At 43.8% G+C, this 25,088-nt stretch overlaps 1 protein-coding gene across 2 annotated transcripts in view; it reads right to left on the reverse strand.

Moving 5' to 3' along the window:
* Nucleotides 1-25,088, reverse strand: part of MYO7B (myosin VIIB) — a 49,955-nt gene that overhangs the window by 21,518 nt on the left and 3,349 nt on the right. The window contains exons 4-29 of one of the 2 annotated variants that reach the window (XM_065675537.1): nucleotides 24,782-24,895; nucleotides 23,416-23,568; nucleotides 21,991-22,175; nucleotides 21,025-21,146; nucleotides 20,226-20,368; nucleotides 20,025-20,138; nucleotides 18,267-18,420; nucleotides 16,531-16,607; nucleotides 16,098-16,217; nucleotides 15,732-15,874; nucleotides 14,269-14,479; nucleotides 13,816-13,951; nucleotides 13,434-13,594; nucleotides 12,374-12,424; nucleotides 10,459-10,596; nucleotides 9,671-9,823; nucleotides 9,070-9,168; nucleotides 8,415-8,509; nucleotides 6,859-6,943; nucleotides 6,032-6,250; nucleotides 5,301-5,402; nucleotides 4,560-4,736; nucleotides 3,595-3,804; nucleotides 2,508-2,675; nucleotides 2,159-2,239; nucleotides 1,480-1,607 (exon numbers count right to left, since the gene is read on the reverse strand). In XM_065675537.1, coding sequence (XP_065531609.1) covers nucleotides 1,480-1,607; nucleotides 2,159-2,239; nucleotides 2,508-2,675; nucleotides 3,595-3,804; nucleotides 4,560-4,736; nucleotides 5,301-5,402; nucleotides 6,032-6,250; nucleotides 6,859-6,943; nucleotides 8,415-8,509; nucleotides 9,070-9,168; nucleotides 9,671-9,823; nucleotides 10,459-10,596; nucleotides 12,374-12,424; nucleotides 13,434-13,594; nucleotides 13,816-13,951; nucleotides 14,269-14,479; nucleotides 15,732-15,874; nucleotides 16,098-16,217; nucleotides 16,531-16,607; nucleotides 18,267-18,420; nucleotides 20,025-20,138; nucleotides 20,226-20,368; nucleotides 21,025-21,146; nucleotides 21,991-22,175; nucleotides 23,416-23,568; nucleotides 24,782-24,895 — 3,539 coding nt within the window. The remainder of the gene's footprint in view (nucleotides 1-1,479; nucleotides 1,608-2,158; nucleotides 2,240-2,507; nucleotides 2,676-3,594; nucleotides 3,805-4,559; nucleotides 4,737-5,300; nucleotides 5,403-6,031; nucleotides 6,251-6,858; nucleotides 6,944-8,414; nucleotides 8,510-9,069; nucleotides 9,169-9,670; nucleotides 9,824-10,458; nucleotides 10,597-12,373; nucleotides 12,425-13,433; nucleotides 13,595-13,815; nucleotides 13,952-14,268; nucleotides 14,480-15,731; nucleotides 15,875-16,097; nucleotides 16,218-16,530; nucleotides 16,608-18,266; nucleotides 18,421-20,024; nucleotides 20,139-20,225; nucleotides 20,369-21,024; nucleotides 21,147-21,990; nucleotides 22,176-23,415; nucleotides 23,569-24,781; nucleotides 24,896-25,088) is intronic. The other variant, XM_065675538.1, reaches the window with a different exon arrangement.

Raw genomic sequence — 25,088 nt, forward strand, 5'->3', positions numbered from 1 at the left:
TGCTTGGCATGACTGCAGCATGATGTAGTAGGTCTGAGCTAGGATACCACCTGTAATGTACCACAGGAAATGACTGTGTCATTGGCTTTTGCAAGAAAAGGCTCAAGGTACACTTAGTGCCCTTTGCCACCCCTTGTTACTCAAGCAGTTCCAGATGTGATTCCCATGCTGGGTTACCTCCTCTAACAAGCAGAGGGACTGTGCAGGGATAACATCTGCTGGGTCATCCAGGTGTGAAATGGCATTGCTGACCCTCCACGTGTGAAACTTGCTCTAAGCTCCCTACAGAATGTGTTTTGTATCTTGTGGCTCTTGTCTGTCTGCTTATCTGTTGGCTTTGAGGTAAGGATAGGGGGACACCTGCTTAAACTTGTATTTTTTGGTAAACTTGGAGTGAGTCTTTGGATAGGAATGGAGGAAAGGGTGCTTCAGATTGAGCTTCTGAAAGTGCAAGTTGCCTGCAGCGAGGACATATGGGAAGCAGATGCAAAATCTGTATATAAATGAAACTGCCCTTTAAAAATAATCTTGAACTTTCTGGACTTTTGGAACACACATTTGGCAGGTCTGATGTGGGAGGACAAAAGGCAGATGAGGTTTTTGTTTCCAGATAGACACATGATGAAACAAAGACTGAGGGAGTAAACACTTAGCCTGTGTGATACATTGTTTGAAGGCAACTTTTTGCCAGCTGAGGATCTGCTCTGGGGAGCACCTTGACTGAAACAAAGCAACTATGTAGAGAGGAATCCAGCTTTATGGCTGTGGTCAAAGCAGGGCCTGTCCCTATGGGCTTTGTTACAGAAAAGTGTGGCATAAGCTAGAATGGAAGAGAGAACTCACAGGGTTAGGTCAGAATCAGCTAGCTCCTGTCTCATCTTCACACCATGCTTAGCCTAAGGTCCAGCCTCACACCACTTGTAAGCAGGATTTCTTTTCCTAGTGACTGATGTACTTAGCAAGCCAGACCTTAAAACTGTCTCTGATTTGGGGACATTGCTTGAGGGCTCAGCAACAGGCTATTGGGAAACTGAGGTTATGAACACCCCTCATACACCTAGTGTACCTGAACTCCATATTTCTTCCATATTTCTTACTCTTCTGAGTGTTTCTTCCCCCTCATACTAGGGTTGTTCCACCTTCAGTTGGTTTTGGGTACCAGCCCTGAGCCCCACTGCCTATCTGTGGGGTATTCCAAAAGCTGTATGTAGAGGCAGCTGACCTAAACTACAACATAAAGATACCAGAGAAGGCAGTAAAGGAGTTGTTATTTGCCCCCTCTTATAAATCCTCAAAAGAGGTGTGTGCCCTACAGTCTGGGTTCTACGTGACCAGCTTGGGCTTTCAGTCAGGAATCCCCAGAGACAAATGAGAGTCATTCCAGTGTTTGGAAAATGCCCCAGAACTGTGGAAAGGGGATGCTGGATTTCATTGATGTAATGGGTGCCTGGTCCCAGAAAGGAGGTACAGATTTCCTACCTGATGGCAGGACGCAGGATTGCGTTGCCAATAATGAAGTGCACTTTTTCTAGGTTGGACATAGGCCTCTCAGAGATTGAGTTGTCCTCTTGGAAAGCCTCTTCTCCACCTCTTAGCTGGTCTGTCACCTGAATAAAACCAAGCAGAACCCCACAGCGCTCTACAAACCTCCCCTCTTACCAAGCAGCTCTCCCACACTTGAGGGACATTCCTTCTCAATCATTCTGGATAAAACTCACTCTGCCCAGTGGAGGAGCCGTTTGGAACAGGCCTTATTTCCCCCTTCATTCTAAAGCTGACTTATAAAATGAAGTGTTACAGCACTAGTAGTGGGTAGAAGAACCTTCTTGTGCTGTCCTGTACAGCCCTTAGCGCATAGTGTTCTCAGTCTGCTCAGGGCTTTGGGCAAAGTGTTCTGCAATATCAACAATTCTCAATCATAAATTGTGTTCGGGGCTCACTCTCCAGCAGGAAGGGATGGAGTTCATCTACCAGAGAATGAATGACAGCAGTGCACACGGGGATGGTTTCAAAAGAACAGTGTAGCATGTATCCTGTACACAGGGCTGGGCTGGCTTGGCCAAGTTCCCAGCTTGGAGGTTGCTGCCACATAACATCTGGTGAAGACAGGATTCCAGGCAAGGAGACTTAGGGGAAGCAATTTATTTCCATCTCTTACCTTCCCTGTCAACTTGGATGTCCGTTTCAGCTTCAGAGAAGAGATCCCCTTTGAAATCTTGTTATCCTTTCTGCCTTCTCTCTACAACACACATTACCATTATAGGAAGTTAGTTTAATGCACAGCAAAAATGAGTCATTAAGGACAGAAAGATGCTCACACTGGAAATGTTTTTGTTTTGTCCCCTCCTGCTGTATTGTCTTTCCAGGACTAACAGGGCCCTTTTGCACTTCTAGCATTCCAAGTACAGTAGCACAAAAAGGTTTCTTTGCTTTTCTCATTCTTGGTTAGAACAGCACAGAAGCCAAAGAACAGAAATGCAAATACAAACATAACCGGCTCCTCTCACCATATCTGGGCTGTCATTCCTGAACTGGACCTGGTTTTTCCTGCCAAGTGTATCATATATTTGTGTCATCACGGAACCGCTCCTGGTGCTGGCATTCTTGGCAATCACTGCTGGCTCTGGCAGGTCCCCCATGAATCTCAAGATGATAGCCCACACAACCAGAGAAGCCTGTAGTGGCAGAAAGCACAGTCAGACACTGCCAGCAGAACCAATGGCCTCATGCCATTTCTGCCTGTTTAGATTTAGGTAAAAGAATTTTCTACCTTTACCCAGTGCAAATTGTTTGAATTCCCATCTCCTCCTGCTATTTACAACAGGAGTTTACTTTCATGTCAAACAGCATGAGAGCAACATTCACAACACTCTATGTTAAAGGAAGAGGATGCAGTTCTAGTGGGAATGTCATATTTGCCCTGTGACTGCTCAGTCCTCACCATGCCCATTACAGGCACCTTGCAGGTGTGTTGTAGGTGGAGTTGAGGTGGAGAAATCTTGGCTGATTGCACCCTGCATTTACCTCCCTGGACAGATAAGCAGTGCAGTGAACTCTTCCAGGAGCTCTCATGCCCAGAACTAGAAAGTTCTAGATAGTAAAGTTTTTGCAGCATGGGAGCCTCCATTCTGCAAGGCTGCGTTAGCACCAAAAAGAAATCCCCTCTTTAATGCCCCTGTGGTTCAATGCGAATACTGGAGGCCTGGGCCTCCCCCTTTTGTCTTAAGTCACAGACCAGCAACCTTAACAAGAGCAGAGAGATGGGTGAGCTCTGGTGCTTCTTTCCAGTCTGTTCTTGCCCTCAAAGGCTAACTGGAGAAATAAAAACAAAGCTCAGGTTCCCTCTTTAGGCAGACTAAAGGTTACCAGAGATCTTGGTTTGGGCAGGTATCTGTGCCGAGTTCCTGCTTGCAAAGTGCCAAAAAGTGCTGATAGGATCTACCACTTCCATACAAATGTTTGGGACTATCTGCTTGGCTCTAAAGTCTCTGATTCCCAGGGCTGTGCCAGAGACAGGGGACCCAAGGATGAGGGGATGTATAAAAGCCAAGGCTGTGGAGAAAGCAAGTTTAACAACAACAAGGAGCAAGATACCAGGACGTTATCCTTGTCATCATGGTAGAGTAGTGGGTGCCGCAGCTGCCTCCGAATATGTGTATGTGTAGAAGACCCCTGGAAATAGGTAGCTGCAAATTTTGGGAAGGTGTACTCTTCCAAGCCATCAGCTTCCTCTTCTAGCTCCACACTCATGGGAACCATGTCCAGGTCTACCTCATCCAGCCTGTTCCGCTCTGTTTCCAAGTCCTGTGCAGAGCAGGAGGAAGAAACATATTTTATTTCCCTGTACTCTGGTATTCTTATTTTACATTTTTCTTCTTTCTTTTTCCTTTCCTTTTTCTTTTCTTGGCCATAGGCCCTCCAGAATTTGGCTTCCCAGCTAACCCCAAAAACCCCAAAGCCATTTTCAGCTGCTACCAACAGATGATTTGGGCTCAGAACTTGTCCTTTTGAGAAGCATCCATTCTATATGACCTTCTTTGTTCTCATTGTTCTCATCGCTGATGGAAAATCTAGGTGCTCTCTCACTGCTCACATCCTACACTAGCCAAGACCATTCTATTCTGCCTACCTCTCCCTACCCAGTTCCATCTTCCACAGCTGTCAGGACTGGTATATCTCAACATTTTGCTTTTAAGAACGTGGGATAAGTTGGGTCATGCATTTCCAGCTTGGTTCAGCTGGAAAATCACTGAAAGCACTGTCAGCAGAACATGTGCTTGGTGCCAAAATGCACTATGTGGTGATGGTCTGCTGGGCCAAAGAAACAAAAGTGAGGTAGCTTTAGAAGACATGTAGTCCCCAAACTGCATGTGACCAAAACCTTTTGGGAATTAACCTCTGAAAGCAGATCCCAAAAAGACTGTCTGGATGGCTAATTTGGGTGATTCTTTCACTGTACAGAAGTTCATTAAACAAAATTGACCACTGATGGAATTCCAGCAATGAATGGACTTATGCAAGGGATAGACATGACCCATTACCAGTCTGCAGCTCTGTACCTCAAAGCCCAGAGGAGCCTGTCCTTCTTGGCCTCCAATCATAGAAGGTAAAAACCCAAAAATTTTGTCCACCATTTCTTGGTCGCTGATAACATCATCATTTGCTGGTTTAGTGGCAAGAACTTTCCTCCTTTGTCTTGCTTCTGCCTTCTCTCTCTCCAGAGCAGCCAGGTGTTCCTTTAAACATAGAAGCTGGTTAGGCATTCTGCTAGACTGAATGGGTGAGAGGATGAAATGTTATTACAAAGGTGTTCTAACAGTGAGATTCAGCTCTACTAGTGCAGTGTTGGAACATGAAGGCAAAAGCTGCTTGTGCCAAGCGCTCACAAAGAACTAGCACATCAGCAGCAGCAGGGCTTTGCTCTTAGAGCTGTCTCTATGGACTGTTGGCCTACTGGTGATGATGTGCCATTTTTCAAAACCTTTATCAACAAGAGATGATAGAGGAAAACCGCAGAATCCCTGATGGCAGAAACCCCAATATTATCTAAAGTTTAAAAATGTTTCATGTCAGAGGGCTGTAATAGCACTGTGCATGTTTGGCTGAGGTGACAGTTCATACTGCAAACAGAAATGTGCACGTGTTTCCTTGTCCCATTTCTAAAGCATCATTACACATAGATTTACAACTGTGTCTCCTCTTTATTAAAATATAGATGGGCAAGTGCTCAGGTGTGAGCTGGGCAGGCTCTTCTCAGCCAGAGAACATAGCATTCAGTGCTCCTACTCCAACAAACCTACCTTTTCTGATCTCATAGCTTCTTCCCTTGCTGGTCCAAGGACTTGGATGAGATGTTTCTCTTCTTCCAAGTGGATATTCCTGGCTTCCACCTTGCCTGTGTTCTGTGAACAACAGGACCATTCTGTGACAGTTACCACAACTGCTGAGCTGGCTCCCTTCTGCCATTAACAAACTGTTCACACCAGGACTTTGTCACAGCAGGGCCTCAGTTCTGGATTTAGCATCTTAGGGAACAGGCCACAGGCAGAAATCAGCAAACTGGCTTCCTTCTTCAAACTGGCTTTAATACAGAAAGGAAACCATACAAAGTTCTCCCACGTGCTGTGGACCACCAAGGCAGTAAATGTAGGATTTTTTTCTGGCAGCACATAACAAGACACATTAGGATTCCCCTGTAAATGGATCCCTAAGGGACATTATCTACATTGCTGTAGAAATTGATCTTCCCTTGCAGGAGTGACTGATATGCATGCACATCTTATCTTTTGTCCTCCCTTCTGTCAAAAACATCCCAGCTCTGTCAGTGAAGTTTTGATATGTGATAACAAACACAGAAAGCAAATGGAGACAAGATCAGTCTGCTTAAAACTCTGCTTTCATACTTGACAGGAGCTCAAAATAAAACATCCCAAAATAAATCTCCAGTCTTATGCTATGGCAACACTTGCTGTTCATGAAATCTCCACCAGCACTTCACAGAAATATGTTCACAAGGTATATGTGAGCATACCTGCTTCTTCATTTGCTGGTAGAGTCGTCGAGCAAACATGCCCCTTGCATATGCCTGTATAACAGATACAGCTTTCTTCTGCTCTGCTACCTTTTGACGCATTAGATAACCACGGCACATAGCCTGAAGCCTGATGATATGAGTCCGAGTCGCTTCATACTGTTTAGCAAGCTGCCGGCTCCTGTAGAGAGCCTGCAGACGCCCAAAACCCAGCATAATCTGTAGGGAAGTGGAGAAGAAAGAAGTGATTATGGTTCAAAACCACTGAGGCTGGCTTTAAATCTAGTATATAGAGTTGTTTTGGGGACCTATTCTAGGGAGTGGCTGCAGGAAGTGATAATGATAGCTTGGGGTTATGGCAGGGGAAGGAAGAAAGCAGAAATGAAGCCAAGTGAATGGGGGGAAGGAAATAAAACACTAGTCCTTGGAGAGATGGGTGTGTCAATCCCAAGAGGATGGGGCAGAGTGCAGGACAACAGCATGGCTCTTCAGAAAGGAGTTGTATCACATTGATGCACAAACGCTAGCCTTGGACTCCTGATTAGAAGAAGTGTGAGATCACTCATACGTCAAGTTGCCTGAGCCAGGCCTGCCAGAGGTTGGTTTGGTTACTCTTTCACTAGAAAGGTCACAGGTTCAGCAAATCCTAAGAGGTCCCAGAGCCCTCCATGGGCTTTACATCCTTTACATCCTGTCATCTTGCCTGTCCTCCCTTCAGCTGTGAATATCTTCATTCCTAATACTCCACTCAGTCTGGCAGGGCATAATATCCAGACACACACACACACACACAAATATATATATTTATATATACACCTGCATCTTACCATTCTGAAATCCTTCCGGCAGCAGTAGCCTCGCCAGGCTGACTGAATGGCTACAGCAGACCTCCTCTGTTTCAGAAATTGTTTCCTAAGCAGGGGGACAGGTGAGGTGACAAATAATAGGTTATTTCTGCTGCTTCTTATGATAATAATAAAGAACAAGGTGGTGGGTTTTTTCCTTTTATGAGATGTCTACACTCTGATCTCAGCCTTGTCTCCTCTCTAGGAACACTAGAGCCAGGAACACTATTATTAAACTAACTAGCTCAATATTAGTAGACATCTTGCCTGGGCAAGTTTGAAGCTCAGCAAGGGCTGTTCTTCCTGCTTCTGAGTAGCCCAAGTAAAGTATTATGTTGCAGCAGAAGCATTAGTCTGCTTAGATACTTCTGCACCACATGAACTCAATTATACTCAAACATTTTGTCTGCTTATATGTTCTCCATGCTCATAGAAAGGACAGAACAGACCGACCTTTTTGCCTGATTTCACCTAGGCTCAGCTCATTCTGCAAGTGAAGCAGTACCATGTACCAGTTGAGCTCACAAAGTGTTTTCCTATTCGCTTTGTTATCTATTTGCTAGTAGAAAGGAGAAGATAGAAGTGTTACTAATCCACCTTGATACATCTGAGCTGACTTTGCCCTTAATGTTGCAAAAATACTAGGAGCAACTTCAGATCAAAGTCATTGCTGTGGTGGGATTGCTCTTAAAAGGCCCTATATCAAGCCAGTATAAGTTAACTTCCCCATTTGATGGCCACTTGCTCCCCAGTGTCATCACTGCCCATGAACTTCCCATGGTAAAAGCTATTACCCTGTGGCTGTCAGAAATGGCATATAGCTGTGATGGTTTAATGCTAAAAAGCAGGTGAGGCTTTTAGGGAGAGGTGGTATCTGTTAGATAGCAGGCAGGGTTTGGGAAAAGAGGGAAGCTTTGGGGCATTTATGTCATGTTTGTTAGATCTTGCTTCTCTACTGTCAGGAATATTTCTAAATCAAACCAAGTTTCAGCCCTATATCATGGTTCTGGTTAGGGGATGCAAGATTACTATGTACAAATCATGGTGTAAAGCATTTAAGGAAGACATTTACTTGATAGTGACTAGATTTCACTTCTGCAAATATCTGAAACAAAACCAGAAAAATTGTGCATCTTTGCTAAAGAGCTGGTTTCTATCTGATTCTTTCCTATGTCTTGTATCAAAGAAGCATTCTGCATAAGAGAGTTCTTCTGTCTCTGAGGGGATGCAGATTACATTGGGATTTCCCTCTTTCCAGACGCCTGCTGTTTACTAGAAATATGAAGTGCAAATCCTCCTTCCAGCCCTTCCTTTTCATGTCATGTCACACACAGCCCTGCATTTTGAAAAGCATTGTGAAAATAAAGAACCTGAGCCAGGACAAATGTTTGTGCAAAATCTGCATAGATGCACTGACAGGCACTGAATTTAGGGCCAGTGGAAGATAGAGATTCATACTCAAAAACGCTTCATAGAGTGTGTTAAACAAAGATTACTGCTTCAAACCAAAGCAAATTCCCTTCTGTAAGATCACTGACCTGTCCTTCACTCCTCTCATCACCTTCTGGATAAGAAGAACCTTATCTGTGAGTATATTTTGGCGTTGAAGCTCTAACACTGTATCATGATGATCCTGTTAAAAAGAAAGTGTGGATATGCCAGCTGAGCAGACACCCCCACAACTTGTGAAAACTGGACACATTGTCTGAAAGAGGCTCAAAATCATCAAGCAAGCTGTGATTAAAATGCATTTATGGAACTGCAGTAGGAAGAGATCACACCACCTGACCACACCATCTCTGGCTATAGCCATAAACAAGTAGAGAATCTGCCTGCAGTAAGATGGTCTTTACTCCTGGGAATATGCTATGGGCAAGGAGATCCCCTGCAACAGTGTGAGGGTGTCTAGTTCTTTTTTATGCTCAAGGCCTGAGCAGAGACCAATACATTGCATTGTGCTGTTTCAGCTGCAGCACTGCAGCACAGGAACCGGACCAGCCTCTCCCACACCAAGTTGTGTCCATTAAATTACTTAGCCTTTCAGGAACAAAGATCCAGCCTCAGATTCCAGGGAGTTTATAAAACTCTGACTCAGGCCTGCTGGGTCTCCACTCTTGCACAAGCAGGTCAAGCTATAGTGTGAAGCACCCAGTTTTTCAGGAGAAGAGAAAATAAACTGTCCTTTTTACTTACTTTTAGGAACATCTTGGTCTTTCCAGCTTGCCAGCTTTCATCCTTGCCCAGCACTGCTTCAGAGATGCTGATACAGCTCTGTCGAGCATCATTCTTCAGCTGATGTGCAAAAGCATCATCATGTTAGGGCTTGGGTGTGAAACACAGTAGCTGTACTATGTAAGTATCTATTGCCCTGCATTTCAAAGGGCAAAGAACAGAAACAGATGAGGTCTTACAGACCTCTGGGCTGACAGGATAATGAGCAAAAGTGGCTTGGCTCAAATGGGCAAGAAAAGGAGGAACATGAATGCATGGCCAAACATTCAGGAGTTCAGGTACAAGGAAGAGTGTGTGATTACAGAAAAACATCCAAGGACAATGGAGATGCCACCCTGCCTGGGATGTCCATGTGGAGCAGGTCAAAGATAGCTGGACCTAAAAGCACCTCTACTGTTTCAGCAAAGGTCCAAGTGAGTATGCAGGTATTTAGCTACAGTTCATGTGAGAAGAGCTGTCTCAATTGTGCCAGCAGTAATCCAAGAACATTCTACTACAGGAAAGACTTAAGATCCATCAGGAAAAGTTGTATTAGACTTAAACCAAGTTTATGCTTACACACCTGCTGTCGAAGAGACCATGGCAGGAGAGCTCTGTATCTGTCAAAGAACTCCTCAAAGCTGTAGCGAACTGGGAAGCCAGCTTTCCTGATCTGAATGGTCTCCATCATCCCTGAATATCGCAGCTGTTTGATACACAGCTCCCTGTCGAACAACTGAAAGGGAAAGCAGACAAAGAGGACCCTTAACGCTGAAAGCCCAGCATGCATGCTCCTAGTTCCTTGTAATGCAGATTAAAATTAGGCTCGCTAAACCACATGCAGTACTTCAAAAATTAACTCACTTGACCAACACCATGCAAGGTTTTAGTGTAGAACTGGGGCATGAACTCCTGAGTTGCAGCCAAAACCCCTCACTGCACACTTACTCACTCCTCCTGTAGTGTCAAATTAAGCCACATCACCTCTCTCTTCAACACCAATAGCATTCCTATTCTTTCTCAGGTTATTCTATCATATGGTCATTGTTGCATCCCAGTGTTCTCCCTTTGTCCCCTTGTTGAAGGACTAGAAACTCTCCGGTTTTGTCTTTATCTTTACAGGAAAGGCTTCTACAGCCCCTCTTAGGAATACACAAGTGCATTTTTGCCATCTATTACTCTATGATGTTTCTTAGAGATGTTTTTGTAAGTTAGGATTGCTATATCCTACTGCTTTTTTTACTGCAATAATAGCCTGTACTGCAGCTCTTCGTGGCTAAAGGACAGATACAAAATGCTGCACAGCAACTGACAGTTTCTTCTCATGGAAAAGTTTACTGAAGAAAAGATCTCATGTTGTTAAAACATTACCAGTGGTTTCTTGTAGTCGTTTGGCTTGATGCAGCGGATGAAGTATGGCTGGCACTGCTCAAGGATTTTCATCAGTTTTTCCAGGGATTGCTTGAACTGTCCTCCCAGAGTTGAGAGCCGTTTGGTGGTATCCAAACCCTGAAGAGTAAGCACATGCTGACTGCTACATTGTTCATCCTTAGATCCAAGTAATAAATCTCTGCCTTTCCGAACAATGAAACAGCATCGCAAAACTGCCCAAGAAAGAATTATTTACCTACATGGGAGCTAAATGGGTCATCTGCATCTTACTAATTCAGGTTTATTTGTGCACAGAAGGCCAGCTGAGCTCTTTTGCCTATTGGGCACCAAGTTCTAGCAGTGGGGGTGGCTGTAGTGGAAGAAATTCCACCCAGGTGAGCTCAAATGGGCCTGTCTCTTCCAGCCGAGGTTGCATTTAGTGTAGGGCCTGAGTGCCAAGCTATTATTCACGGGTGTGTCCCTGAAAGCTTGGTGAAAATCAGCTACTCCCCCAGCAATAATAACCTCTGGGCAAGGCACTTTGCTGCCAGCGTGTAGCTAACTAGGAATGCTAAAGATCCAGAGCAGCTCATTCCTTAGTGATTAGTATTGCCTTGCTTGCTAATACTACAGTAAGCAGTGAAAAGGAAAACTTTTACTGGAGGGTAAGGTAAGAGCTACTCTATTTATGGCTGCATATAAAATGCTTTGTCTCACTGATTCCAGGTTGACTATTGCTCCCAGTTGCAATAGTGTACCTTAGAGGGATTAAATTGGACTGCAGTTACCTTCTGCCTTCCCTCGCTCCTGTGAAAGCACAGTTCCATCTATGTCTTTTTTCACACTGATCATCACAGTAGGCCTAAGCTTCTACCTGCTAATACGTTTTAAGGGCACATTAAATTATGGTGAGAACAGTGCAGATTCCAAGTAACAAAAGCACTTGACTGGTCTTCTACTTACAAACACGGAGCTAATCATTACAGCACAATACAGCTGGTTTGGTTGGTTGGTTGGGGAGCTTTGCTAGGTTGCGCTTTGTTTCGTTTGGGTTGGGTTTTTTTACAAGTAAATAATTTAAAGTCCAGTGCTTTCGCTCACTTCCATTTGCGGCACTTTACGGTACCTCTTTCTGCTGGTTCTTACATTTAGGGTGCTTTTCAACGCTCAAGTGCGCACCTCCTGCCTTAACTACAGGGCAATGCTGCCCTCCGGCGACTAAACACTCATGCCTGTGGTAGACAGCTCTTTGGAAAGTCTCACAGCAGCTCTGATGCATCTTAGCACTAGCAATCATCTGTTTGAAGTAGCTATGGTAACAAATATACATGTTTAAGATGTATAAGAGCTAAAAGCAATTTGCACTTGCAGATCTTAGAGGCCTTTCTGCTGTCCTTGTAAATCAGTGGGATGGCTGCAAGGCCTGAAGCCCATGCACTCATGGTCTCGCATCTGTAATGTTAAAGCTGAATTTGTTGTTGAGATGGTGGTGACTTTTCTCCTGTGGCCTGTCAGGGCAGCGACTCTGAGACCTCAGCACAGCAAAGTTTTTTCTGGCACTTCATTCACTGTTCTTTTCTATAGCCTATTTCTTAGGCTTCCCAATGGTGGCCCAGAAATTAATACGGGTATTTCAGCTAACTCCAGTGCACGCTGAAATGGGCAGTAGCCCACATTTAGCATCTCCTTTCTTGATAGGCTACTGTACTTTCTAAATGGAAGGAAACATTTTGTTGTTTTGTTTGGTTTTTTTCCTAAAACTGCAACCTTATTTATAGAGACAAAAACTATTAGAACATTAGAGCAATGCAGATAGACCTGATATTTAATCTGAAGGTATTCAGGCATGTAAGAGATGCTAAGCCTCTGTTGCTGCTTGTACGACTTCTGACATTCTGCTCCCCCAGGAGTTTACCTGTCCGTGGCCAGATGTTCTGGACAGCAGAAAGCCACACTGGGAAAAAGACTGAGGAAGAAAGGACAGGATCAGAAAACAATGACAGGAGATAGACAGATATCAGGCAAGATTGCAAGCTAACTGTTCTGTACCCTGACAGGAAAACTCAAAGATGTAAACACTATAAGCAAAAGTATCTTCACACAATGATAACGCTGCATACTTGAATGGTCAGAAATGAAGGAATGTGAAAGTTGCAGCAGGACAGAGAACTTGAACTCTGCCCCATGCTGTTTCCAGTCTACTGTGCTTTACAACCTCATTTTCACTATCCATGGGACAAGGCTCCTTACACCACGAGGCACAGATGATTCTGTGATAATTACCCATCTTGAACTTCGTCACAAAGTCTCTGGGCCAGGAGGGAGAGCTAAGGTTGCAGCAGTAAGCAGGGCAGTGAGCCTGTCTACAGGCGTCATTGGGAGCAGGAGAGTGACAGCACAGCTTTTGCTCCTTTGTGCTAGCTGTCAGCCCTTTGCAAGAAGGAAAAGGCCAGGGCCAACCTGCCAAGTTCCCCACTTAGACTCCTTGGTGTCATGGTTGCAGCAGACTGGCCACATCTGCAGTATGGCACCAGTTTAGCTTCTGGCTTCTGGACAGGTAACGGCTTTGCAGAGGGGTCTCTGGTTGGTGCCTTGTTCTATTCCAATGAACCTTGGAACTACAGTTCCCTCCTATTAATTTACACCCCTCCTGGAGATGTGGATGCAGTATGGATGCCCAGGCAGACACAGCAAACCCACTCAGTTGATGACAACATGTGGGGAGGTAGCACAGCTCATGCTTTTGTGTCCACACAGATGTCCAGGGATGCAGTCTTGGGAGATGGGACTGACATAACCCTTATTTACAGCATGATCAGACCCTGACTTTTCCAGCAGACTCCTTTGCAAGAATGAGCTGAATGAAAGGGATGGGGATTTGCAGAGACAGTGCAAAAGAAAGAGGAGGTCAAGAACATTCAGAGCCTGATAAATGAGGAGAAATCATTCCTGCAACTCAGTGCCAGTAAGCCAACCTTGTAGGACTGGTCAGCTCCAAGATGCCGGATGGTCCCACGTCCCAGACTAGGTGGGGTCGTTTCCACCTGGAAAATCTCTCTCAGGAATTTGTTTTTGGAGGAATGAACCACTTGCATTACATTAGCACTCAGTGTGTCCCGATTCTTCTCCAGGAAGTCTACAGAATGGAAACAAAATCAGCTTGTCACCTCTGCACCCTGCTGGCTCTAGTGCCACTCTCTCTAGCTAAAATCCACTTCATTTACAGTAACTTGCAGATTAGTTTAGTGTAATCCTCCTGACCTCCTGATCTGACTTCAGATCAACACTCCCTGGAGTGAACTACATCCAGTTCATGCCCTTTTCTTCACCCTCTGTATCCAGCAGAGATAGGCTCACCTTTTGATTCATAAAACACAACGCCAGCAAAGTGGTTGATGCCAAACTTGGTGTCATGAACACTCTTAGGTGGGATGTAGACTTTACTTTTACCATGGAGGGAATTGATTTTTACGAGCATGGTGGCATCTGTGCCCTAGAAACAAATACAGGCAAAAAAGGACAATTAAGCAGATTCCCTCCCAACAGCAAACAAATAGCAGTAGGGATTCTCTCTTCCCTGTCTGGAATAGCTATAAGAGTTTCAACAGTGAGGTATGAGGAAGAGCACATTCCAGCAGAGAACGAAGCATTTGTATAGTGAGCTAATTTAAAAGAAACATCAGTGGGGAGAAGACACTGCCTCTCGTAATGTATCCAAAAGCCATTCTTGCACTTTTCTGTGTGCAAAGTGAAGTGTTACCTGTGAGCTGTGTCCAAAGCCAGGTATTACAAGTGAAACCAGAAATTTACCTTTGGGAACTTGCTCTCTTCATCAATGAGGGAGATGATATTCATAGGCTTGAGTGCGATGACTTCCAAAGCCTGGCGGTTATCAGTGAAGTCAATGTTACTCCAGGTAATGTTCTCTGCATGGTATTCCTCTTGTTCCAGCTTGAAGACATGGTGCACGAAGAACTGCTGAAGGTGCTCATTGGCAATGTTAATGCAGAGCTGCTCAAAGCTTTTGGGGGACAAGATGGGAACCCACAGTCATCCTTGGCCAGTGCTGCACTGATTTATGGTATTTATTTATTATCTCTATTAAATGCATATCCAGATATACTACTGCTATATTGCACAGTATTAATGATCACCATCAAGGCATGCTGCCAATCTTAGCAATATAAGGAATGCATCTTCTGCTGTGATAAAGATAACCAGAAATAAGACAACTGATGATTGAGTATTGCTGAATAAGCAAGGGAAGATCTTGTATGAGTTTCAAGAAACTCTAGAGATAAAAGGGAACATGTAAGTGTGAAAATAGCTTAACTGAGTGTGTGGCATGTTTTCACTTGCACTGGCACTACCACTTCTTTTGTTAATTACTCCTTTATGTTGCCCCTGAGTTTCATTACCTGGTAATTGTTGTGGCACACTATGTATGTTTGTGCAGTGCTCACCACAGTGAGGCCACATGTGGATTGCAGCCATTGGGAATAGCATAATATAATAGGAGAGAAGACAAAAGATAGAAGATGAGCTGAACAGGTCCTTGACCATGTTCCACAAGTCACTGAGGAATACTATCTTGTTGAAAGCAAGCAAGATGCATCAGTTGAAATTGATTGAGAAAGAATGCTGATGGTTTGTGGAGTACTGATGATGCGGTAACATGACTGAGAGAACTGCTGCCAGCATAGAGAAGAACAAACAGAACTGATGCTTTGGGACTGAAACCACCAGCAGGACAGGTAGCAATGGGACAATGGGTATACTGACCCAGTGTTTTGCTGACATGTCCTTAAAAGTAGAAAGATGAAGCAGCCCCCCAAAAGGGACGGGAGAATATTAAGCAAGATGGAAGCATGAGCTGAAATGGGAAACACAACACAGCCTCCTTTGTACTATATGCTAAATGCATCCCAAGAGACATTGTAAAAACGCTATGGAACAAGAAAGTATAGAGACATGGGGACATACTACATCCTCATATACTGGCTGCCTACTCATAGCCTTTTCCTGTGAAAAAATTCCTGAAGTTTTGCAACAGACACCAAAATGGTTGTGGGAGGAGGCGGAAATATGACCAAGACCGAAGAAAAATGGAGCCAGTGCATGATCATCATTGTGAAAATTCAGTGATGGAAATTTCATTGCTTTTCTGAGAATCAGGATGATAATCCAAGAGCATGTGTCTGGCTTTTTCATTCTTTCCATTCACATCAGCTGCTTCTCAGCTTTCCGGTGGAAATGAAGCCAGAGCCTCTTACCTGTTGTTACTGAAGTTTTCAAACCCAAAAATGTCCAGCAGCCCAATGGAGTGACAACTGTCTTTAGCCTTCTGCAAAGTTGGGTTGAAAATGGCAGAGTTGATCTTGTTCACTATCCACAGGAAAATACGTCCATATATACCCTGAGAGAAAAATTAAGGAGTAATTAGAGCCCATCATTCCAGTCTTTGGACATAACTTACTGCTTGATATTGTGCTGCTACAATGCTGTTGAACTATGCTGGAAACCTATGAGGGACCAGAGCCCTCCGGGTGAATGTTTGCCACATAAGACTCCTCAAGGAGTAAGACACAGCTCTGATAGCATCCCTGGGCTTTAAACAGGGAGGATTTAAGAACCAGTACCTTCACAAAAGCATCCCTCCCATCTGCAGCTTGAACAATGTTTAGAGGCCTGGACACACTTTCTCCTCGAACAATGATGGAGAGGTTTGTGAGGCTGTTCTGGAGTTCACTGGAGTCTACCTGGAAGAACAGTCATGGCAACGTGGTCATTCCAGGTGGATAAAGGAGATCCAGTAAAGTCTGTCTCAGGAGGAAGAAGGCCATGACAAACTGCCTGTCCAGCAGCATTCACCAGTGGCCTGCTGTCCCCGTTAAAGATCTCCTAGCTCAGAGAGACATCTGCAACAAGCATCACTTGAGTGTTCAGCAGGAAGAAGGGGACATGCCCATTTTGTGTGCATCCATATATATTCCACAGAGTTTTGCTGTGTTACTATGCTTAGGGAACAAGGGTGAAGGAGAGAACTAGTAGGAGAAGATGAGAGTCTATTACCTCAAGCAGTTTGGTTGCAATTGAAAAGTGTGGTGAGTCCATTACATCAGAGCAGTCCAAGTTGTCGTACACGGCCGCTACAACAAGGAAACAGTCAATCTCAGGGTGAATAATTTCTGCTATGGTGAGAGGCTGGGCTGTCATTGCAGCTGAATTGCTGCAACCCTGTATCTCTGGGAATGTGGCAAGGCAGTAAGTTCTCTTTTGAAACTCCTAGGTTTGATGCTTTTACTAAGGAAGGTCCTGATTTCATGCAGGTATCCTGGGATGTATAGGGCCCTCACAATTCTGGAGCATCAGGCAGACCAAAAAAGCAGCAAAACTGAGAGGTTATTATTTTTAAATAGCAGGTTTTGGGGATCTGGGGAAGTGGCATCTGACTTCTGAAAATATTTTTTTTCCATGTATCTGGCTTGTGGGAAATTTAGACAATGAAGAGGGATAAGGGAAATCCTTTATTTTAGCAACCAGCATTACTCCAAAGAATCCAGCTGGCATCTCTGTATTGGGCCCTCTGTGTCACAGGATAAGAAGACATCCTTTTCTTTAATATGACAGCTTCTGGCATCCTGCTGGTGGGTGTCTCACATTGTGCCTGTGCCATACTAGAAATGCACTTATGCAGATGAGTGTTCACCAAACTTAGCCAGAATGAGCGCTATCGTCTCCATGGTAAACATCTCTCAGCTGCTCCTGTGTCCTCTGGCTTGTGTAGCACAACAATCAGCAAATGTAACATGGCACTATATTATCTGTTGTTTCAGTTTGTGTGATAAGAGCCTATTTATAACCATGGAAACCTGACAGCATGACAAAATAAGATGATGTCTTTCAAAACACTAGGCAGTGGAGTCACAAATCAGAACTTCCTTGTGCTTATCTGCCTGCCTTTCCAACCGTGTTCACCTGTTCACACAGGGAAAAGCAGCACATGTGTCCTGGGTTCAGCTCTAACAGTTTTCTTTCTCCTTCCTGGAGGCTGGCGCAGTGCTGTGTTTGGGCTTTAGGCTGAAAACAGTGCTGGTAACATACCAATGTTTTTAGTTGTTGCTAGGTAATGCTTACTCTGATCAAGTACTTCAGTCTCATGCTTTGCCAGTGAGGAGGGGCACAAGAAGCTGGGAGGAAGCAGAGACAGGACACCTGACTCAAGCTAGCCAAAGGGGTATTCCATACTACAGCACATTACGCCTGGTATAGAAACTGGGGGAGTCACCTTGAAGGCCCAGATCGCTGCTCGCATGGGGCTGGGTATCAGTTGGCGGGTGGTGAGCAATTGTATTGTGCATCACTTGTGTTTATTGTTTTTTTCACCTTCCCTTTTTAGTTTTATGTTCTTTCCTCTTGTTACTTCCCTTTTCATTATTATTAGTAATAGCTGTAGTAGTTTTATATTGTACTTTAATTATTGGACTGCTCTTACCTCAGCCCATGGGGTTTACATACTTTCAAGTCTCCTCTCCATCCTGGCCAGAGCAGGGGTGAGCGAGCGAGCAGCTGCATGGTTCTGAGTTACTGGCTGGGTTTAAACCACGATAATGTGTAACCTAATCTGTACCTAATCTGTACAGATGAAAGAAGGCAGCACCTTTAGGCCTGTACCATAGAGTCCAATGAAGGACCAAGCACAGACAGTGGTGAGTTCCATGGCATGGGGGCTGGAACTAGATGATCTTAAGGTCCTTTCCAACCCTAATTATTCTAGGATTCTATTCTATTCTATTCTACGAATTTACCTTCGAACTCTACATTTCCTAGGTGCAGGATTGCAGCCAACAGCTTGCTGATGTCCCAGTGCTCAGAATCTGAGAATGTGAGGATCTTCATGGCTGAGCGGATGTGAGCATAATCCTTTGCATCATTCCGACCATCACAGAATGTGCAGTTGCCCTGCAAGACACCACACCTGCAGGTAAGGAAAATCCTCCTGGCACCCATACAAGGAAGAAAGGACCTGCAGGCTGACAAACCCTTGTACACAATGTGGATGCCCTGTAATCCACTTTCCACAGGATGCAAGATAAAAACCTATGCCGATATTCTGTGTGTTTTTCCCATGTCTGTTTCTTCCCTCAGCTCTACTCTCAAGAAGAACACATTAGCAGAGGGCTAAATAATGCTTTTCTCCAGGGCTAGAGTGAATACTAAGGAAACCAGAAGGAAAAGGTGAGGTGAAGGCTGCTCTGGAGTAAAGGACAGGAAACTTGAATAAGGTTACATACATTTACAAGGCCATGTTTCTTCTGTTTCCTTCTCTGCCTTGTCAGTGGACAAGTAAGAGCCCTAATTCCAATTCAAAGCAAGTAGGACTGGATCAGTACTAGAAGGCAAATCTCAAAATAAGGATGTTAGGTTCTAGTGGAAGGCAGATAGAAGCATCTAAAGCATCATCAATAGAACCTTCAACAAAGCTTGCAACGTGGGTCCTAGGATGCTGCTCCTGACAGAGACTATTTTCAGCCCTGCGGGAAATGGGGAAAATGCCTTTTTTTTTATCCCTGCTATTTCTGACAATATATTGTTATGATTACAAAAGTGAAGTATTCCTAGACATTTCAGTTTACAGCATGCAAACTTGTGCCAGCCGCTGACCCGAACAAAAGCACAGATATGTTCTCCTTTAATCTAATCTTCCTGTCTCTGTATAATACTGATCAGGAAACTTCAGATCTTTTAATGGAATGGCTAATATGTGAATTGCAATTATCAGCTCTTGCTGCAAGATCACTGCTATTTTGAAAATGTATTTGTATAAAATCTCCAGCAACTTCAATGGTTTTGCTTTTGAGACTACAGGAACAGCTTTATAGTCCTGCTTTAATTTACTTCCTCTCAAACTAGATGCCTACCTCACATTAACTTCAGCAGAGGCAGCACTTAGCCCCATTTTTTTTCATGGCTATAGAACAGGTCAAACCAAACCAGCTGATGTATGTAATATGAGGTATCTGCACAGGCTGAAGAACAGGATTTGCACCATGGCTTTCCTGCTCTAAACCAATTAGCTGTTTTAAAAACTCTCACCTATGAACATCCCACTGCTGCCACTATGGCAACATAAACCCAGACAGGGACATTAGCATCAGCTAATGAATGCAAGCTTCCTGCATTATGTGTATAAGATTTATCAGATATAAGGACTAAGATTCTTGGCACTGATTCATTTTCCCCTAAGGTCCACATACCTATTAGTATTCTTCCTGGCATAAGATCCCCTGCATTCATCTTGCCTGTGAAAGTGGAGAATATTTCACACCTGCTTTAAGATGTTCTTTATGTTTCCTAAGTCTGACTTTGATATAGCCTTTGAACTGCCACAAGCTGCCTCCCACTTGTGGACATTAAATTAGGTCTCTGAAAACAGAGGCTCACACTTTTAGCATTACTGCTTCTGGTACTTAGAGGAAAGGACTGTTCATGTTTGGTAACTACCCATCTGCAGCTCTGGGAGAAGAAAATGGCTGAGATAATGAGAAGAAAGCAGAGACTATTACCATAGTGAGATAAGTATACTCTGAAGCAGTGCCCAGATTTAGCATCTTTTTCTGCTCTGTATTCATCCCCATTAGCATGCAATAGAAGATGTGGTAATTTCTCTCCTCTGGAGCCTAAGAGAAAGAAATAGGCCAATGGTCAGCCTTGTCAGTGTAAGCTTGGAATGAGCAGGCAGAATGTACATCTGCCCTAACCCTTACCTGCCGACAAACCCTGGACTTCTCCAGAAGGAACTGTTCTATCCGGGCTCCTTCTATCACACCATTTTGGTTGAAGTGAATATCGATGTATTTCCCAAAGCGGCTTGAATTGTCATTTCGAATTGTCTTGGCATTTCCAAAAGCTGATGGGCAGGGGACAGAGATAGGATCTGGATTACTGCAGTTAATGCACATCAAGTCTATTTTTTATGCCCTACTTTTTTCTGCTAGCATTTTACACATTTGTGTTTGAAATGACAGTGACGACAAGCACTGCAGAGTATCTGATCTCAGGCTGCCTCCTAAAGAGAGAAGCAGGCATACCATGCATCCAGATAACAGTGTTCTAAAAGACATATTCAAATGCTCCAAATGCAGCCAGCCAATCTGGCCAGCCAAGAGAGCGGGGCAGGTCTGAAGACCTCCAGAAGGACGTCCGGGGAACTTATTTGATTCTTCTACAGAGAGAGACACGTGTCTGGAGCTTCTCCTATAGATATATCCATGCTTGGCCAGTCACTTTGCCACTGCTATCTAGTGTAAATGCTAAACCAGGGGTCTTTACATTGGGCTCTGCATTCCCAGGGACTCCTGTGCTCCCAGCAGTTCCAGGTTACCTTGTGGGAGCTGCTGTGGACTTCATGAGGACATGGCAGAAAAGTATAGAGAACTTGTACCATGCATCACCAGTGTTTCAGGAGTTTAGCATCTGTTTAAAGATCTGTTTCTGACTTTTTTATCCTGATACAAAATCATGAGATAAAGGTGGTAAATCAGGCATGTTTGCTAAAGAACCTACCTTCCAGAATGGGGTTGGCCTCTAGGACTTGCTGCTCTATCCAGGAATGCTGGCCACTGATCGCTGCCAAAAACTGTAGTATTAGCTTTGTGCTTTCAGTCTTCCCAGCTCCAGATTCTCCACTGCAGTTAAGAAACAAAGTCATTGAAGATTTCCTTTCTTCTTTTTTTTGGCTAGTGTGGCAAAATGGCAGACCAAATTGAAAGTAAAATAAAGCTCACTTAGATTTACCCTGTTAAGGGCAGATCAATGTCTTTCATGGAAGGCTGGAGAATATAGTCTTTCATTATCTTATCTGCTAAAATTTAAGTTGTTTTTTAGACTTGGGGTGAGGACTAAATTCTCCCATTAATTAAAACCAAGCAAACCCACAAATGACATTCTGTACCAGTGCAAATTAAATGACCACTTGCTTTTCACCTTTAAGGCATTACCAGATTTTCAGTGCTGGTTTTAACACATCAACTGAGTTGCCTCAGCTATAATCAGATATTATTACAATGATATTATCTGGTTCTTCACACTGATGATTAACAGAAAGTGGATACGTGTTTTGTCTGCACAGAATGAAGAGAGTTTCCCTCCATCTTCAGGTTAGCAGAGGTTTCTCTCCAGGAAATCTCTGTTCTCAGAAAATACATGTAACACAAGCATCATGTCCCCAAGGTAAAAGATAGCCTCACATCACACAGGCTCATATTTCATGTTTCCATATGTAGTGACCATGTGCAGAATATATATCCACATTCAAAGATTCTGGGGGAAAACAATAGGCCTCACAAATCCCTTGCTTATGTTCTACCTTCTGCAGCCCTATCTGAAAATGAAGGGGAGAAAATATTTCCTTATTGTTATCTCTAGTCTTATCTGTGCCCTTCCCTTTAGAAGGTCTCCTATGTCCACAGAGATGCCCCCTGAATACGCCAGACTTGGTTTCTGCTACTCATCCTCTCTAAGTCCAGTCACCTGATGACACAGCACTGGTCTCTCTTATTCCTCTTCATATTGAAGTAACAGTTGTCTGCAATGGCAAAGACATGAGGTGGTAGCTCTCCAATCCTCTTGTTACAGTACAGTCTGATCTGATCGACTGTGTAGAGCGGCAGAAGCTGGTATGGATTCACTGCTACCAAGATGGATCCTGTGTAAGTCTGGAAAACAGTTATGAGTGTTACCTTTGGCTGCAAATAAGAACACAACCAAAACCACTTGCAGTGTAAGTCTAAACAGAGGCAGAAGGGAATTCTAGGAGATCCATAGCAGCACTTAGGTGAACCTGAGAACCTGGTTCCTCACTATAAGCTGCCTTTAAATATCCCAGAATATGGAGTTTTTCGCAGAAGAAAGAATCCTAGCTATAATCTCCTTGCAAATCACAGCTTAGTTCACTGTCTCAAGCTAAAGCATGATAAAGTTCAGTTTGACCTGGGATTTTTGTGTGTTATCATAAGCTGTTTTGTAGTGTTTTATTAAGCTGCTTTTGTGTTCTAGTGCAGAGGTAGCTGAACTTTGCTAATGGGCAAAGTTATGGTTTGCATTATTCATACAGTCATTTAGTTACATTTATGAACAACAGCACCACTGAATAAAGAAGGCTGTTGAAGGCTCTGGAAATGCAAGGCAATAGTATTGTTCAAGAACTTCTACATAAGACAGCTGCAGTCTGAGTCTAATGTAACAGGCCTTTTCACACATCTTGGTAGTTAGAACTGCAGCATCCATAAAATCAGTCTTTATTTACACTAAGCATCACCACATCTGCATTGTAAGAGGTAGCTCCTCTCCTATAGCCTATACAACATTGGAAGCAAAGCATGGAAAGACCTGAGTAATATTATCATATTAGAAACTGGGGACTAAGGAACAAAGAAACTAAAAATGCCAAATTGCTCAGTCACAGATAAAACCCGTAATGGACAAGAAGTGAAACCAGGGGTCCTAAATATCCAGGTTTATTCTTTATCTGTTTTATTACATCAGAATCAAGTAAACATTGACTTCGACTAGAGGGCATCCAAATCATGTTACTGTGTACTATTGAGATTGATGCTGAGTCACAGCTGAAGTTAATAGCAGCAATAAGACATAACATGGGCTGGATTTAGCTAACTATCAGTCACTGGGAAAATGATAACTCTAGGAGAAAGTAAACAGCGCCACTACCTACACATATCTGTGATTTCAGAGTCTGCTATTAGCTCTTTTCTTCACAGCCAAAGTTCTTGAATGAAATAAGACAAAAACTATGCTGTGTCTCCTTGGCACCCTCTATCTGTAAAGGAAACAGAGAGCCCCATGTATGAAAGGCTTACAGGCTGCTTGGGTCACTTCACTAAATGTGTAGTAGAGGCTGTTCCTGAAAGTACTCTGCCTAGGGGCCTTGGCACTCACATAGATTTTGTGTTCCTGGTGGCGAATGAGGAGGTTGTGCACTATGCCGGCTTCATGGAGGTCCCCAAGACGGATCATGTCTTCCACCCCATGGACAGAGGAAGGGTGCATAAGGCGCACCATGTGCATGTTCCGAGCCGTGATCCAGTGTTCCTGAACAAGCAAGATATGTGCTTTAATGTGTTAGGCTGTTGCTCAGAAGCAAACAAAGGAGAGCCATAAAGCTTCAGTATAATCCATGGCCAAACAAGCATAATCTGAAAAACAGTTGCTGCTCTCCAGGACCAGATGATTGGTACATTCACTGGATGAAGCCATTGAAGTGGGTTGTGGACATCACCACATTTAGCACTGCTCAGGGTGCAGCTCTATCAGGTCATTAGAACCACAACATTGCATGAGGTAGGCAGATCATAGAATCATAGAATCATAGAATAGTTAGGGTTGGAAAGGACCTCAAGATCATCTAGTTCCAACCTCCCTGCCATGGGCAGGGACACCTCACACTAAACCATCCCACCCAAGGCTTCATCCAACCTGGCCTTGAACACTGCCAGGGATGGAGCACTCACAACCTCCCTGGGCAGCCCATTCCAGTGCCTCACCACCCTCACAGGAAAGAATTTCCTCCTTATATCCAATCTAAACTTCCCCTGTTTAAGTTTTAACCCGTTACCCCTTGTCCTGTCACTACAGTCCCTGACGAAGAGTCCCTCCCCAGCATCCCTATAGGCCCCCTTCAGATACTGGAAGGCTGCTATGAGGTCTCCACGCAGCCTTCTCTTCTCCAGGCTGAACAGCCCCAACTTCCTCAGCCTGTCTTCATACATGCTCCAGCCCCCTGATCATCCTTGTGGCCCTCCTCTGGACTTGTTCCAAAAGTTCCATGTCCTTTTTATGTTGAGGACACCAGAACTGTACACAGTACTCCAGGTGAGGTCACCCAATTGACTTTAGTGGGATCACAATTTCACCTAAAGCTCCTAAGGTTTGTTCTTTCACCTAAGAGTAGGCGTTCTTTCACCTAAAGGGAGCCTGTCCATTTTTTTTTTCACAACTACATAGATATAACCTCTAGCTCAGGAAGCTCTAAATCATCATAGTACTGGGACCTAGGGATACTAGGGTATCACCCTATGCTTGCCTTATTTTTACATCCTTTCTTTCAGTATATCCTACCAGACTTTCCCAAAGTCAGATCATTTGGTTAGATGGAAATATGATCATTTTTCTGTACTTTGTACTTTACAAAGTACTTTGTAAATTTAAAGTTTTAGTACCTTTATACTAAATTTATACTAAACGTACTGAAAGAATTTTATGTTTTAGAAGTTCATATTTTACAGAAATTTACAGAGTAGCTCACCTTGCCTTCATCATCCTCCAGCAAAATTCGTCCTGAGTCAGAGTCCTTCACAACTGCCCCAATAGGGACATTGAATTCACTGTTTGGTTGAGTGTCCAGCCACACATGATCACCCTGATGAGAAGAAAAGCAATCATCAACACAGTGATCTACTTGATGCCACATAGCTCACAGGCTCTTGGTCCTGATTTTTTAGTGCTTTGATTACTTTAGCAGTGTCTAACTGAGTAAGTTCTTGCTGCTCCCAGGCAGTACAGTCTAACAGTTATCATGTCAGGATCTCTGAGTTCTACTCCCAGCTCCATAG

This window comes from Lathamus discolor, chromosome 3 (assembly GCF_037157495.1).
Source record: "Lathamus discolor isolate bLatDis1 chromosome 3, bLatDis1.hap1, whole genome shotgun sequence".
Lineage (NCBI taxonomy): Eukaryota > Metazoa > Chordata > Aves > Psittaciformes > Psittacidae > Lathamus > Lathamus discolor.